The sequence below is a fragment of the Sparus aurata genome, chromosome 12 (assembly GCF_900880675.1).
Source record: "Sparus aurata chromosome 12, fSpaAur1.1, whole genome shotgun sequence".
Taxonomy (NCBI): domain Eukaryota; kingdom Metazoa; phylum Chordata; class Actinopteri; order Spariformes; family Sparidae; genus Sparus; species Sparus aurata.
The window spans coordinates 29,134,915-29,152,324 of NC_044198.1; the positions used below are offsets into that span (position 1 = coordinate 29,134,915).

At 41.9% G+C, this 17,410-nt stretch overlaps 2 protein-coding genes and 1 long non-coding RNA gene across 4 annotated transcripts in view; all 3 read left to right on the top strand.

Moving 5' to 3' along the window:
* The window catches only part of LOC115592725 (uncharacterized), a 29,236-nt gene extending 13,419 nt beyond the window's left edge, over positions 1–15,817 (top strand). The window contains exons 2-3 of the long non-coding RNA XR_003986205.1: positions 15,047–15,382; positions 15,760–15,817. This is a non-coding gene — a long non-coding RNA (uncharacterized LOC115592725). The remainder of the gene's footprint in view (positions 1–15,046; positions 15,383–15,759) is intronic.
* Positions 5,469–17,338, top strand: LOC115592698 (gastrula zinc finger protein XlCGF8.2DB-like). 2 transcript variants are annotated; one of them, XR_003986202.1, is made up of 2 exons: positions 5,469–6,583; positions 17,292–17,338. XR_003986202.1 is itself a non-coding variant. In XM_030435751.1 (1 exon), exon 1 carries the CDS (start codon positions 5,497–5,499, stop codon positions 6,484–6,486), a length of 990 nt encoding a protein of 329 aa, XP_030291611.1. In that variant the 5' UTR covers positions 5,469–5,496; the 3' UTR covers positions 6,487–6,792. The 2 variants fall into 2 exon arrangements, 1 of the variants encoding a protein (XP_030291611.1); XM_030435751.1 differs by lacking the exon at positions 17,292–17,338 and having other exon boundaries at positions 5,469–6,792.
* On the top strand, positions 15,920–17,396 carry LOC115592690 (gastrula zinc finger protein XlCGF8.2DB-like). Its single transcript, XM_030435738.1, has one exon. It carries the CDS (start codon positions 15,948–15,950, stop codon positions 17,103–17,105), a length of 1,158 nt encoding a protein of 385 aa, XP_030291598.1. The 5' UTR covers positions 15,920–15,947; the 3' UTR covers positions 17,106–17,396.
* Positions 17,397–17,410: the final 14 nt, after the last annotated feature.

Here is a 17,410-nt window from a genome sequence, read left to right on the forward strand (position 1 = left end):
TTCAAAGAAGCAGTTTAGAAAAGAGTCCCACATTTCTTTGTGGAATTAGGCAAAGTAGATCTACACCTTAATACAAGAAGCAAACAAACAAAAAGTATAAAAAAGGTGTTTATAAATAAGTATGATTAAATGTCTTTTTGAGTCTGCTTAGCAACTGGAGAACATTTGTCGACCTAATAATTTTATTCAAGTTTAAAACTGTAGTCAGATATGTTTTAAACAACTTCTGGATTAAATGTCTTCAGTCTGAAGCGGAACTAAAAGCCTCCGCACTTCCCCTGTCGGAGCTTTAGAGCGTGGCACCCAGCGGAAGTAAACAGCAGCAGCTAGCAGCATTAGCTGGCTGTGTGTGATGAATGAAGTGAAGACGGTACTGAGTCACAGCGCAGCTCATTATTGAATGAGTAATTAAAGAACAATGAGTTCAGTTGAGAGTTTGAGAGAGTTTGTCAACGAGCGACTAACTGCTGCTGCTGAAGAAATATTCAGAGTTTTTAAAACAACTATCGTCCAGTACGAGGAAGAGATCGATCGGCAGCGCGTCATGCTGGATATCTGCTGGAAACCCCAAGTAAAGTTACACAGGATAGGTGAGTAAAAGTTTGTTATTTTAATAACACTAATGTTCAGAGCCCTGGAGTGGCCACAGAGGGGGACATATGCATCGCAGCCACGTTTCACTACATGGAGCGAACATACGAGTGTTTCCCTCGTTTTGGTTCATTCCACTCCGGGACTCCGGAGGTTCTGAGTGTCCGCTGCACGGCTGGGCTCCGTTCTATAGAAGACCGCGGCGAAACTCCGCTCAGAAAATGATGATTTTACACACAAAACGTTCCGAAACATGTGAGGAGCTCTAAAACTCAACAGAAAGAGGTGTGTCTCATTCAACCTGTTAGGAAGACATTTCGGCACTGATTTGGAGTCAGTGGGTCAGATGAGATGGAAACTATTGGGGAAAAATATATTTCACATTAAAAACATTAATGACAGATATGAGGAGCAATAAAGTCCATATAACAAGGTGTGTCCTAATCACCCAGTGTATTAATACAATTCGGCATCGGTTTGGAGTCAATGAGTCACATGACCTGCACAATTAATTCAGGTCATTTAATGAAGTCATTTCAGAATCACACACAATCACATTTCACCTCAAAAGAGGAAAGTTATATGAAAACAATTCAGTATCATATTTAACTTCAACACAATTCTTTTTGTTTGAGTCAGACAGTAATCTATGTCTCTGCCAACACGAGGTGTCGTTTTATCTTGCCTCAGAGTTTTAAATTATTATATTTATTAAATCAGCTGGCTTCACTGCAAAGTTTTATCAGTTTTGTTTTATGGAACTTCATGATTTATCTCCCAACCCAACTTCTTTATATGGCTTTAGCTTTTTTTTTTTTTTTACCAGCCTGTTGTTGGACTGTTTTAACTCTCTCAGTATTTACTCGATCCTGTATCATACAATATACAATAAGGTGAAGTTGGAACTCTGCATTCAACCCATCCTGAGGCAGCAGTGGGCAGCACGTGTCAGGCCCAAGAACCAACTCCAGGTGTTAGCCAGTGCCCAGACAAGGATACAGACTGGAGAATCGACCTCATGTACATGTTTTTGATGGTGGAGGAAACAAGAGAACCTGGGCTGTTAAACGATTAAAAAATGTTATCTGTTTAATCATAGGGTTATCTGTGAGTTAATAACGAATAATCAACATTCCTAAATATGACCGAAGATTTCACATTTTGTCTGTATTTTGTGGTAATGGAAAGATAAATGACAGGAGGCAGATATCATGTGTAACATTTGCTTTTTATTTATAACAAATCCAAATTATGTTATTACTGAGATTGAACAATAAGTTAATTTTTTAAATCAAACTCAAAGATAACCTTCATTCTTAACAATACAGTACATTCTTAACCATTACCCTATTTTCTTTAAAAACACGTTTTAGCAAGTATGGGTTGGAAGAACCTTTTTTCTTTTTAATTCAACTAACAACTGCACTTTCACATAATTAAATGTTGCCCTTTTCCCTGTTCTTCTTCTAGCCAGTTGCTGAGGCAAACTAACTGGTTAACATTTTCTCAATGTAAAGCTGAATGTACCCATAGATTTTGTGGATTTTAGTCAATCCTATGCCTCTTGACAGTGGCTTGCAGAACACGTCATGAGGTGCAACTTTCACAACTTCACTGCAGCTCATGTCCTTGACGATATCACTCTGTCTACAGAGGTAGACTTACTTAATTCCCTGTGTTCGGTGAGGGTGGTCTGCCACCAGCCAGACGTTGCACCTGAGGTTGAAGCCCTGACACATACATGCTTTGCGTTGAGATGATGGTTAGTGCTTGAGGTGCTTCGGTGAAATAAAAACTCTTTTCTGCAGTGTGCAGATCACAGCAAGTTTATTGATTGTTCCACAAAAAAAATAGCACAACTGCCATCTATAGCCTGACTCTTCTTGCCCTTCTTGATGCAAAGTCATCAATCAAATCATCATATGAAATCTGCACAGCAACTGTAAGATTGATACTGATGACATGGTTGACCTGAGGTATGTTTTGATGAACTTCAGCTTTGAAAAGCTCCTCTCTGCTTCAACAACAGGGTTCTCCCCAGATGGTGGAACAGCGGCGCTGCGCAGCTATACCGCTAGTTCAGCGCCACTATACTCATGTTTCAGAAAGCTCCCCTTCTTGGACAAATGTCAGCAGCTCAAGCAAGGATATGGTCTTTGATGGCAAGTCAGGCAAGTTCTTCAGCTCCTGTGCAAGCTCTCTGCCATCCAAGTCAGATTGTCCCTTAAAGTGCAGTGTAGTAGGGTCACACATTGTTCTGTCAACTCCTCATCTGTGAGACTTTGGAAATGTGGCAACACTCCAAACTTCTCTCCCACTTTTTCCATTGTGGAAAATCTTTCCTGAATGGCTGATGTTGCAGCAACAACGACTGCATTGAAAAATGTCACCTCCAGTTTCTTCAAAGCATCCGTCAAGGGCTCATCAAATGCTTCATAGGAGAAGTGCTGCTTTTGTCTTAAGACAGCCTCCACATTCATTTGTTCACAGATATCTTTGGCTGCCATTTGTGCAGCCATAAAGCCTGTTGCCCTGTAAATGCGGAGACCTCTCTTGGTTTTGTTGAGGAGATTGACCGCAACGTCAACATGCCTACTAGGAGTCTGCATCTGCGTGCTCACATGCTGTATCTCGCACAACAGGTCATACCACACCACTGAACAAATGGTGAAGCGGTATGACCCCACCTCCTCTTACAGAGATTGAGCCTCGATCTTTGTTACAGGGTCTTCGGTTTGGTCCCTCACCTCCATCAGTGCCTCCCTCACTGCAGCTGCCTGATACCTCAGGGGCTCCACACTCTTGATCTTGTTTTCCCACCTTGTATCTAGGGCTGGTTATAATTTAAAAATGTTTGATACTGGTACTAATACCAATGCTTTCACTTCAATACCGGTTCCTGAATGATACTTTTTTATAACCAATTTTATAATATCAAGTCTAACAAAAAGAAAATGACATAACACATTACAGTACAAATCTTGAGTTTTACTTTTCAGCTTTAGTATTTTTCCACTGCAACCAACTTTTTTTACAGAAAAAATACAACAACGAATAATTTCCAGTGTAAAAGAACACTTGCAAACAAGTGACAAGTCAATGTCTAATGCTCACTGCTACATAGTGAGGACCTTTGCAGTTTTTCTTCAGAAAAATCAACATGTCTGCTTTCTGAGGACACAGACAAGCCCACTCCTGGCTGATGGTGTCTAACTGTGAGGAGAAGCTAGACAAACCAGTGAACATAAGGTGAGCTGTTTAACCAGCCAACCCTACAAGCTAAGCTGTATCTGTTACTGTCAACCTCTAGTAAGCTTTTGATTTAGCTAGCTATATAGCCATAAAATAAAGCTATACACTTTAGGTAACGTTACACACTGGAGTACGGTGGTGGACATCTTGAATCAGGCCGCTCAGGCTCTGTAACCTCAACCTGGGGACTTAAATGCTGAGAGAATGATGGCTGTGGTTCGCTCTTCTTGTAGTCAAACACTGAGCAACTTTCTGCTCTTAAATTGATTCCATGCACAGTCAGGTGCTTCATCAAATTAGTCGTGTTGCCAGCCTTAGCAACAATGACATTTTTGCATGTATTGCATCAGAACTGGAACTGTATTGCAACTGGCATCAACCTTGCTAAAATGGAGTCACGCTTTTGACCTCGGTGGCATTTTTAACCAGTTCAGTGACACACAAAACTACAGTTCACAACACAGATACCTGTGAACCCCGTCTGTGGGCGTAACCACAAAACGTCTGTGATAACAACGTCTTTATTTTTTCTGCATGCTGCAATCACGTGTAATGTTACAGCTAATCACCAGCAGCATTATCAGATCTTGATCACTTGATCGACCTCTGGGGACCGAAACTTAGTCATCTTGACGTCTGCAGATGAAGTGATGGACTGACTGCTGTGATCAGCTGTTTCCTGGTTTTAAAACACCCAGGCTGTGGATACGCACAACAATGAAGGTCATCGACACCTCCACCCATCTCATGCAATTGCCGGCACATAGACAACTTGGATTTACAGCAATGTAGGTAGAAATAAGTGTAACCTTTCGAGGCATCAAATTGATGGACCAAGACAGACCCCCAATTTAAGCTATAGACTCGACCTGTTGTAGAGTGCTCTCTGGTGGATGCTCATAACATGGTTAAAGGCTGTTTTGTCCGTTTTTTAATATTCATTTATCGACCATTATAAATGCTGATACCGATAGTTTGGAAAATGCCTAATATCGGCCGATAAATCGGTCGGGCGTGTGTGAGTTTATATTATTAATTCTCTGTCTTTCGTTCAGTGTCCCTCCAGAGCTCCCACAGCAACATGTGGTGAGAAGCTATTCCTTTGCAAGACCTAGAGGAAAACATACTCTGATCGGTCTAACATTTCTGAACTTGTTAAAAACATTTCTCACAGAGGATTTTAAAAGCCAAATTTAAAGACGGGATGGAGTAAAGAAAACAAGTGACACTTTTCTTGATCACCCAGTGTATTAATACAATGTGGCATTGGTTTGGAGTCAGTGGGTCACATGACCTGGAAGCTATTGAAACTTTCTGAGTATTTCTACTTGTTGTTATTCGGCCTTTGTTCTGTGGGCCTCGATGCCCTTGTAAATGAGGGTTGCCTCTCAATGATCTCTGGAGGATAAATAAAGGTTGATTGGTTGATTAAATATTGTCTGTCTTTTGTTGTGTGTCCCTCCAGAGCTCCCACAGCAACATGTCTGTAAGGAGGAGGAGGTTCTGGCTGACCAGCAGCTCTGTAACCAGGAGAGGAACTCCAGTCTGGACCAAGAGGACCCAGAGCCTCCAGAGATTAAAGAGGAACAGGAGGAACTCTGCACCAGTCGGGAGGGAGAGCAGCTTGTACTGAAGGTGGAGACGGATACCGTCATGTTGACTCCAGCTTATGAGGAAAGTGACCACAGTGAAGCAGAACCAACAAGTGACCACCAGCTCCTCTCTAACAACTCTCATGTAGCTGAGAGCCCAGACCTGAAAGGAGGAAACCATGGAGACTCAGGGTCAGCTGGAGATGGAGAGCAGAAGCAACAGAATAGACATCATAAAAAAGAAACAAACTCATCAGACATTCAACATAACACTCAGCCAGGTGAAAAGTCTTTCAACTGTGACACATGTGGAAAGACTTTTAAGTTTAAGTCCCAATTGAATTCACACCTAAGAATCCACACAGGTGAAAAGATGTTTTCCTGCAAAACATGTGGGAAAGCTTTCAGCCGATATGAGAACATGACAGTCCACATGAGAATCCACACAGGTGAGAAACCGTTTACTTGCAAAACATGTGGGAAAGCTTTCCGATTTTCAAAGAGTTTGAAAGATCACATGAGAGTCCACACAGGTGAGAGGCCGTATGCTTGCCAAACATGTGGGAAGACTTTCAAGCAAGGTGGTGCCTTAACAGGTCACATGAGAACTCACACAGGTGAGAAACCGTTTACTTGCAAAACATGTGGGAAATCTTTCAGCCATCGTGCACACTTAACAGTCCACATACGACTCCACACAGGTGAGAGGCCATTTACTTGCCAAACATGTGGGAAGACTTTCAGCTCTTGTGGTTACTTAAAAACACACATGAGAATCCACACAGGTGAGAAACCTTTTACCTGTGTAATTTGTGGGAAGGCTTTCAGGCATCGTGCTGAATTAACTTATCACATGAGAATCCACACAGGTGAGAAACCGTATTCTTGCCAAACATGTGGGAAGACTTTCAGGTCTTGTGGTGACTTAAAAACACACATAAGAATCCACACAGGTGAGAAACCGTATGCTTGCCAAACATGTGGGAAGACTTTTAATCGAACCGGTAACTTAACAGCTCACATGAGAACTCACACAAGTGAGAAACCATAATGTTGCCTGGGGAAAGTTTGTTTGATCGGTCTGCATTGACGAGACATTTGATGACACAGTCAGGCGAGTAGCCTTGTATTTCCAAAACATGTTGGAGGTGTTTTATGCATAATTGCAGAACTTTAACTTTAAATGAGCTACTTGAAGAATCCTCAGAGGATCAATATACACAGGAGAAATGATGAGCTGATGCTGAATGTGAACAATTTCCCCTTGAGAAGATGTCAAAATATGTTTATGTGTCTTTCTTCATGCTGATTTGTCCATATTTGTTAACATGATAATTAAAAAGTCGAGTTAATTGCTCTCATGTGTCCCACTTATTATCGCTCCTCGTGTCCTGCTTTTATATAAACACTTATATGTTAAATACTTGTAGTTTTTACAGTAGCTTCCATGTATGTAACCAAAAAGTAAGCTATTAATTCAAAGTAGCAGTTTATAAAAGAGTCCCGCTTTTCTTTGTGGAATTAAGCACAGTAGATCTACACCTTAATACAAGGAGCACACAAACATAGTGTAAACACACTGTGTGAAAAGAGGATAAAGATGGTGTTAAATATAGTTAATTACATGAATTTCAATAACATGTAAGACATGGAAAAAACGAATTAAAAGTCTTTTGAGTCTGCTTAGCAACTGGAGAACATTTGTTGGCCCAATGATTTTCTTTAAGTTTAAAACTGTAGTCAGATATGTTTTAAACAAGTTCTGAATTAAATGTCTTCAGTCTGGAGCGGAACTAAATGCCTCCACAATTCCCCTGTCGGAGCTTTAGAGCGTGGCACCCAGTGGAGGTAAACGGAAGCAGCTAGCAGCATTAGCTGGCTGTGTGTAATGAATGAAGTGAAGACGGTACTGAGTCACAGCGCAGCTCATTATTGAATGAGTAATTAAAGAACAATGAGTTCAGTTGAGAGTTTGAGAGAGTTTGTCAACGAGCGACTAACTGCTGCTGCTGAAGAAATATTCAGAGTTTTTAAAACAACTATCGTCCAGTACGAGGAAGAGATCGATCGGCAGCGCGTCATGCTGGATATCTGCTGGAAACCCCAAGTAAAGTTACACAGGATAGGTGAGTAAAAGTTTGTTATTTTAATAACACTAATGTTCAGAGCCCTGGAGTGGCCACAGAGGGGGACATATGCATCGCAGCCACGTTTCACTACATGGAGCGAACATACGAGTGTTTCCCTCGTTTTGGTTCATTCCACTCCGGGACTCCGGAGGTTCTGAGTGTCCGCTGCACGGCTGGGCTCCGTTCTATAGAAGACCGCGGCGAAACTCCGCTCAGAAAATGATGATTTTACACACAAAACGTTCCGAAACATGTGAGGAGCACTAAAACTCAACAGAAAGAGGTGTGTCTCATTCAACCTGTTAGGAAGACATTTCGGCACTGATTTGGAGTCAGTGGGTCACATGAGATGGAAGCTATTGAAACTTTCTGAGTATTTCTACTTGTTGTTATTCGGTCTTTGTTCTGTGGGCCTCGGTGCCCTTGTAAATGAGGGTTGCCTCTCAATGATCTCTGGAGGATAAATAAAGGTTGATTGGTTGATTAAATATTGTCTGTCTTTTGTTGTGTGTCCCTCCAGAGCTCCCACAGCAACATGTCTGTAAGGAGGAGGAGGTTCTGGCTGACCAGCAGCTCTGTAACCAGGAGAGGAACTCCAGTCTGGACCAAGAGGACCCAGAGCCTCCAGAGATTAAAGAGGAACAGGAGGAACTCTGCACCAGTCGGGAGGGAGAGCAGCTTGTACTGAAGGTGGAGACGGATACCGTCATGTTGACTCCAGCTTATGAGGAAAGTGACCACAGTGAAGCAGAACCAACAAGTGACCACCAGCTCCTCTCTAACAACTCTCATGTAGCTGAGAGCCCAGACCAGAAAGGAGGAGAACATGGAGACTCAGGATCAGCTGGAGATGGAGAGCCAATGGAAAAGAAAAGACGTCTCACAGCTCAAACTCACCCAGGTAAAAAGTCTTTCAAATGTGAAACATAATAATAATAATAATAATAATAACTAGAAACATTTGCATTACCTACGAAAATACAGTGTGAATGCTAAAGACTGAAGTGATTTTGGAAATCTGCTGAATGTACTGCAGAAAATGCAGAAAACTATAAGGTTGCATGGGCGGGAATTTGCAGAAAAAGTTGAAATTTTCAAAAGCTGAAAAATAACAAAGGCTGAAAAGTAATCGGCTGAATGGTTTCAAAATGTTGAACATTTTCGTAGCTTAACATTCTCTCTAGTTGAACATGAATATTTGAAAAAGCTGAAAAGTAATAGGGCTGAAAGACCATGAAAAGGTGAGGAGTTTGATAGCTGGACAGTTTCTCCAGCTGAATATGAAGCTGAATGTATGAACAAGCTGAAAAGGCAGAAAGATGAGTATTTGAAAAAGCTGGAAAGACTTGAAAGCTGAATATTTGAAAAGCTGGAAAAGCTGAAAAGTAAAATGGCAGGAAAAGCTTTAAAGGGTGAACATTTTGATAGCCGAACAGTTTCTCTAGCTGCACATGAAGCTGAACGTTTGAAAAAGCTGAAAAGTAATAGGCCTAATGGGCTAAAAAAGTGTTGAACGATGATAGCTTAACATGAAGCTGAAAGTTTAAAGAAGCTGAAAAGATTAAAACTAATTGGCTGAATGGGTCAAAAATGTGAACATTTTCATTGCTGAACAGTTTCTCTACAAAAGTAATACCAATTGTATCAGCAGTAGGCCTACTATTAGTATTGGTAGTAGTTGTAGTAAAAAGAGGTGAAAAAAGGTTGAAAGGAGAAAAGTTAAAGGCAGAAAGAGCTTAAAATGGCTGCACACATGGTGGAGCTGGAGCACAGCCAAAGATGACAATGTCCTCATTAGAATTAATGGGAAAATGCCTCCTAAACCCCTGCAATTTTTGAAAAAACTGTAACGATTATCACCAAAATATTTATATATTATATAGTTGGAATGGTGTCTGTATTTCAAAAGAAAGATGAATATTTTAAAAAGCTGAAAAGGCAGAAAAATCAATGTCTGAAAAGGCTAAAAAGCTGTAGAGTAAGAGGGCAGAAAGAGCTTAAAAAGGTGAAAAAACACTGAAAAGCCCAAAAAGTTGTAGAGTAAGAGGGCAGAAAGAGGTTAAAAAGGTGAAAAAAGTCTGAAAGGTGAGAAGTTAAAGGCAGAAAGAGCTTCAAATGGCTGCAGACATGCTGCAGCAGGAGCAGAAACACGAAAATGTCCCCAGAAGGAATGAATGGGAAAATGCCTCCCAAACTCCTGTGATTCTTGAGAAGACTGTTATAGTTATTGCCAAAATATGTACATGTTGAGTAACAGGAGACATTGCTGAACGCACTCATGTCATTTATATTTCTGTAGAGTGCATAATGAGGGCACAGGAGCGAGAGACAAAACATGTCCCGTCTGCGATCCTCCAGAAATTTGGGCTCAAAATTAACATTGCCGCTTATGGGGAACATTCAGGTGTGCTTGTAGCTCTCGGGCTTCTAAATCCAGAACCGTAAGTCCTACAGCTGAAATGAGAACATCAGCTGAAACCCAACAAGATTTCCTACATTTATATGTCTATATCGTCTATGTCAAGTACAAGATGTGGGATCCAAATCAAGCTGAAGCAAAAAAAAATCCAGTTTTCGGAGCTGCTCGTCACTCTGGGGTGCGGCAGTTGATGATGTCACGCACTCTAGCTCACGCAATACACACCCATTATAAACTCAGAAGACGGGCTTAAAATCCTTAAAACTAAAACTGCGACCATTTCAAAACCGTACAAGATTTTTAAAAAACTGAATACAGGGTCAATAGTTCAAGGTTTTGTGATTCATTTAAAGTTTGAATGGTGTCTCTCGCTCAACGTATGAGGAACAAGAAGAGGTTGAAAGTTGATGAGTTTTGAAGAGGATTTGAAGCTTTTCCCATTTGATTCAATGTTAAATTTTTTGGGGAAAAAGCTGAATAGCTGAAAAAGTTGAAAAGCTGAAAGTAACAAGACTGAAAAAGCCAAACATTTTAATAGTTGAATGGTTTCTATAGCTGAAGGTATGCTAAAGTCATAGCAGAATGAAATTTGAAAAAATCCTCATATGGATGAATGGGAAACATTTTGCATTTAAAGCTTAATATTTCCAAGAGTATAAAAGATAGAAACAAGTAAAATATACGCGCTAATGTCCTCAAAAAGCTGAACATTTTGATATTTGAATGGTTTGAAGATTTGAAGGAGGAGAAGCGAGCAAAAAAACGTACAGAAGAAGAATAATAAGAAACTCCAGAAGAACAATAGTGTGAATGCCTGCAGGCCAATCGATTGGCCTGAGATCGCCAGGCAGGGAGTTCCACATCTGTGGACAGCGAAGGCCCGGTCACCTTTTGAGATGAGACGGAACCTCAGGACCATAAAGCTGTGCCGGCAGATCTCAGGCTCGTAGGGTAAAAGCAAGTCACAGATATAGGCAGGAGCCTGACCATCCAGGGCTTTAAAAACAATTCGTAAAACCTTAAAATCAATTCTAAATCTCACCGGCAGCCAGTGGAGAGCAGCAAGGGTTGGAGAGATATGGTCACTTCTCTTTGCACCCGTTAAAAGCCTGGCAGCAGCATTCTAAATAAGTTGCAATCTACAGATGTTTCCCTTGCTGATCCCAGTACCGGGCATTAGAGTAGTCTAGTCTTGGAAGAGATAAAAGCATGGACAACCTTCTCCAGGTCAGTGGAAGAGAAGAAAGAACGGATTCGCGTTAGCTGTCTCACAGCTATAGAAGGGTATGCAGAGATGGAGAGAAATCTGAAGGCCGCTCTGAATGTAACTCTTAAAATAACTTGTAATCTTAGTTACTTTTAAAAAAGGTAATCAGTAAATTAACTTAGTTACTTTTTAAAGGAGTAATCAGTAATCAGATTACTTTTTCAAGGTATCTGTGGCAACACTGCAGGAGAGTAGCTGTTCCTTCGCAAGACCTGTGGGAAAACATACTCTGATCGGTCTAAATTCTAATTTCAGAACTTGTTTAAAACATTTCTTACGGAGGATTGAAAAGCCAAAATTAAATAAAACATAATAATACATTTTAAAAAATCAAGGAGCATGTATATCAGGACCAGATGCACAAAAAAAACCTATTGGATCAATAACCTAAATCCAACAGGAAGCCAGATATTGTCAATTTAGTTGTCACTTTTAGCGCTTAGCAAAAAATCCCACAAAAATTTGAAAGTTGTGAGAACAAGCTGACGTGGAGTTCACTCTCAGTTTGCATACTTTGTCTCAAGCAAAAGAGGCCCATTACCCAGTACAAAAGCCCTCTTATTCAGGATTCTCACTTGATTCTCGGTTGACATGGTTTCTACTATGGCCTACATTCAGGCTTTCTCCACCAGAGGGCAGTGCTGCCTTGCTAATGGATACAAACCTCTGTTTAAAGATCTGTAAGGAAATCCTCTCATTATCTGTTCTTCATGTAGACCGTAGGAACTTATTTTGACGTCAGCCTAAATTATTGAATTCCGCCAGGAGAAGGCAACCAAATCATAACAGAACAACTCCCTCAACAGAGTTCAAAGAACCACATGTTGGAAACAGGAAATTACATTTAACTCCTTCCTGCACTGTCCAAAAAATGGACAGTCAAGAGATGCCTACACAATAATTGCGTAATGGGGCTGGGTATGCGGCACGTCCCGACGCAGCATGCCCTGACACACGTGGGCCCATTCATCGCTGCTTGCAGCTTTAATTGTCATTGTTTTCAGAGGAGAACAATGAAACATAGCTAGCAGCTCTTTGTTTGACAAATATAAAATATGGACAAAAATAGATATAAGAACATTTAAACAGCAATAGTAGAATATATACAGCAGTGGTAAAATACACTGCTCAAAAATATTAAAGGAACAATTTGAAAAAACATCAGATCTCAATGTGAAAAAAATATGTTGGACATCTATACGGATATGGACAGGGCAATGTCTTAGGAAATAAAGGATGCCACGTCTTTTAATGGACATAAAAGTTTTCAGCCTACAGAGGGCTTAATTGTATAGACACCCCAAAAATTCATGTGAAATAATGATGTGGCAGGCTAGTCCATTTTGCCAAAATGTAATTTCTGCAACTCAAAATGATTCTCAATATCTCGTTTGACCCCCATGTTCTTGTATGCATGCTTGACATCGTTGCGGCATGCTCCTAATGAGACGACGGATGGTGTCTTGTGGGATGTCCTCCAAGATCTGTGTAAGGGTATACTGTGCTTCTGTAAAATCCGAGGAGCAACCTGGCGGCGCCTGATGGACCGAAACATAATGTCCCAAAGGTGTTTTATCGGGTTTAAGTCAGGTGATCGTGAGGGCCATTCTGTTATATCAATTCCTTTATCTACCAGGTACTGCATGCATACTCTTGCAACATGAGGCCGGGCATTGTCCTGCATCACGAGGGACCTAGGACCTACTGCACCAGCGTAGGGTCTGACAGTGGGTTCAAGGATTTCATCCCTTTACCTAATGGCAGTCAGACTGCCATTTTCTAGCCAGTAGAGGTCTGTGTGTCCCTCCATGGATATGCCTCTCCAGACCATCACTGACCCACCACAGAACCTGTCATGCTGAATGATGTTGCAGGCAGGATAGCATTCTCCTTGTCTTCTCCAGACTCTTTCACGTCTATCACAGGTGCTCAGGGTGAACCTACTCTCATCTGTGAAAAGTACAGGGCACCCATGGCGGACTTGCCAATTCTGGTGTTCTCCAGCAAATACCAATTGAGCTCCACAGTGCTGGGTGGTGAGCATGGGGCCGACTACAGGACATCGTGCCCAAAGGCCACCCTCATGAAGTCTATCTCTGATTGTTTGGCATTCACACCAGTGGCCTGCTGGAGGTCATTCTGTAGGGCACGGGCAATGCTCAACCTGGGGCGTTGGCGTCATCATTTCAGAAAGTATGTAGTATCCACACAGAAACACGAGTGCTGCGTTTATGGATTTTTTCACCCTGAGACCAGGTTTCAAAAAAGTGCGTTTTCAGGCGCTGCGTTTTCAGGATCCATGTGGACGATTGGCCAAAATGATGCAATACATGTGTGTTTACACAAAAGAGTATTTCCACGTGGACGGCCTCTAAATCTCTTCCTAGAGGACATGTGGGAGAACGAGTAATGTCCGGGGTGTGTTGGGTCTTCAGTGATACAGCTGGCTTTCTTTTGTAGTGGGCCAGAATAGATGTCTTAGAGAGGGGGTAGTGTCGTCCCGATGACGAGCTTCGCTGCCCTCACCACTTGCTGCAGGTCCTTCCTGTCCTGTGCTGTGCAGTTGGAGAACCACACCATGCAGCAGTAGGTCAGGAGGTTTCCATAGGTTACCATCGTTGACCGATAGAAGAGTGAGGCGAGTGTGCTTTAGTTTCCTGAGGAAGTAAAGTCTCTTTGGGGCCTTCCCCACCTGATGAAAGATGTGAGTGCTCCAGGTGAGGTTGACTGACATGTGATACTGAAGGTTCGTGCATATAGAGGGCAGAGCGCTCCGTTTTGATTTTCCAGAAATCCACAATTGGTTCCTTGGTTATTCTCCGAATGCCATTCGGTCAGATGCTGCATTTTCTCCCTGTAAGCTGACTCGTTGTTATTTGTTATCAGTCCTAGTCCTACAATGGTCATGTAATCCGCAAATTTGATGATTGTGCGGGCGAGGTGGATTGGGGAGCAGTCATGGGTGAAGAGGGAGTAGAGGAGGTGGCTGAAGACACAACCCTGTAGTGTGCCAGTATTCAGGATGAGAGTGGATGATGTGCGGCCTCCCATCCTGACATTTTGTTGGAGTGAGCTGCAGCAACCAAAATGTGCTCCCTCACTTCCAAAACATGGAGTAAAGAAAACAAGTAACACCTTTCTTAATCACCCAGTGTATTAATACAATCCAGCATCGGTTTGGAGTCAGTGGGTCACATGACCTGGAAGCTATTAAAACTTTCTGAGTATTTGTACTTGTTGTTATTCGGCCTTTGTTCTGTGGGCCTCGATGCCCTTGTAAATGAGGGTTGCCTCTCAATGATCTCTGGAGGATAAATAAAGGTTGATTGGTTGATTAAATATTGTCTGTCTTTGTTGTGTGTCCCTCCAGAGCTCCCACAGCAACATGTCTGTAAGGAGGAGGAGGTTCTGGCTGACCAGCAGCTCTGTAACCAGGAGAGGAACTCCAGTCTGGACCAAGAGGACCCAGAGCCTCCAGAGATTAAAGAGGAACAGGAGGAACTCTGCACCAGTCGGGAGGGAGAGCAGCTTGTACTGAAGGTGGAGACGGATACCGTCATGTTGACTCCAGCTTATGAGGAAAGTGACCACAGTGAAGCAGAACCAACAAGTGACCACCAGCTCCTCTCTAACAACTCTCATGTAGCTGAGAGCCCAGACCAGAAAGGAGGAGAACATGGAGACTCAGGATCAGCTGGAGATGGAGAGCTGAAGAAAAAGGAAAGACGTCACAGAAGCAAAAGTCACAGTGATGATGCAAAAAACTCATCAGACATTCAACATAACACTCACACAGGTGAAAAGTCTTTCAAATGTGACACGTGTGGAAAGACTTTTAAGTTTAAGTCCCAATTGAATTCACACCTAAGAAGCCACACAGGTGAGAAGCCTTTTACCTGCGAAATTTGTGGGAAAGCCTTCACACTAAACAGTAACTTAACAGCTCACATGAGAGTCCACACAGATGAGAGGCCATATTCTTGCCAAACATGTGGAAAAAATTTCAAGTCTCATGGTGATTTGAATCAACACATGAGAACTCACACAGGTGGGAAGCTGCATTCTTGCAAAAAATGTGGGAAAACTTTCCGATCTTTGAAGAACTTGAAAGATCACAAGAGAATCCACACAGGTGAGAAGCTATTCCTTTGCAAGACCTAGAGGAAAACATACTCTGATCGGTCTAACATTTCTGAACTTGTTAAAAACATTTCTCAGAGGATTTTAAAAGCCAAATTTAAAGACGGGGTGGAGTAAAGAAAACAAGTAACACCTTTCTTAATCACCCAGTGTATTAATACAACTCCGCATCGGTTTGGAGTCAGTGGGTCACATGACCTGGAAGCTATTGAAACTTTCTGAGTATTTCTACTTGTTGTTATTCGGCCTTTGTTCTGTGGGCCTCGATGCCCTTGTAAATGAGGGTTGCCTCTCAATGATCTCTGGAGGATAAATAAAGGTTGATTGGTTGATTAAATATTGTCTGTCTTTTGTTGTGTGTCCCTCCAGAGCTCCCACAGCAACATGTCTGTAAGGAGGAGGAGGTTCTGGCTGACCAGCAGCTCTGTAACCAGGAGAGGAACTCCAGTCTGGACCAAGAGGACCCAGAGCCTCCAGAGATTAAAGAGGAACAGGAGGAACTCTGCACCAGTCGGGAGGGAGAGCAGCTTGTACTGAAGGTGGAGACGGATACCGTCATGTTGACTCCAGCTTATGAGGAAAGTGACCACAGTGAAGCAGAACCAACAAGTGACCACCAGCTCCTCTCTAACAACTCTCATGTAGCTGAGAGCCCAGACCTGAATAGACATCACGGAAGCAAAAGTCACAGTGCAAAAAATTTTGTCTCATCAGACATTCAACATAACACTCACCCAGGTGACAAGACTTACAACTGTGACACATGTGGAAAGACTTATAAGTATAAGTGCCAACTGATTTCACACCTAAGAATCCACACAGATGGGAAAAAGTATTCTTGCCAAACCTGTGGGAAGACTTTCAGGACTCATGGTGAATTGAATAATCACATTAGAATCCACACGGGTGAGAAACCGTTTACTTGCAACACATGTGGAAAAGCTTTCAGACAGCGTACAAACGTAACAGTCCACATGAGAACTCACACAGGTGAGAAGCCTTTTACCTGTGAAATTTGTGGGAAGGCTTTCACACATCTGAGTACCTTAACAGGTCACATGAGAACTCACACAGGTGAGAAGCCTTTTACCTGCGATATTTGTGGGAAGGCTTTCAGGATTCGTGCTTCTTTAACTTGTCACATGAGAACCCACACAGGTGATAAGAAATTTACTTGCAAAACATGTGGGAAGTCTTTCACTGCACGTAGACACTTAGAAACTCACATGAGTACTCACACAGGTGTGAAGCCCTTTTCTTGCAATACCTGTGGGAAAGATTTCAGGATTCGTGGAAACTTAACCGTTCACATGAGAATCCACACAGGTGAGACGCCATATTCATGTAAAACATGTGGGAAGACTTTCAAGCAACACTGTGCTCTAGAATATCACATGAGAATCCATACAGGTCAGAAGCCATATTCATGTAAAACATGTGGGAAAAAAATGCGTAATTCATCTAATCTGATTAGGCACATGAGAATCCACACAGGTGAGAGGCAATTTTCTTGCAAAACATGTGGGAAAAAATTGCTTAATTCGTCTAATCTCATTAGGCACATGAGAATCCACACAGGTGAGAGGCAATTTTCTTGCAAAACATGTGGGAAAAAATTGCATAATTCATCTAATTTGAAAAGGCACATGAGAATCCACACAGGTGAGAAACAGGTAACCTTGCAAGACATGGAGAAAATGTGTCTGATCAGGTGAGAGGTTTACTTGCAAAACATGTGGGAGAACTTTTAAGCAAACCAGTGCCTTAACAGCTCACATGAGAACTCACACAGGTGAGAAACCATAACTTTGCCTTGAGAAAGTTTGTCTGATCAGTCTGTTTTGACGAGACATTAGATGACACGTTCATGAGTAGCCTTGTATTTGCAAAATATGTTGGAGGTGGTTCAGTTCTAGTGTTTCATGCATAATTGCAGAACTTTAATTTTAAATGAGCTACTTGAAGAATCCTCAGAGGATCAATATACACAGGAGAAATGATGAGCTGATGCTGAATGTGA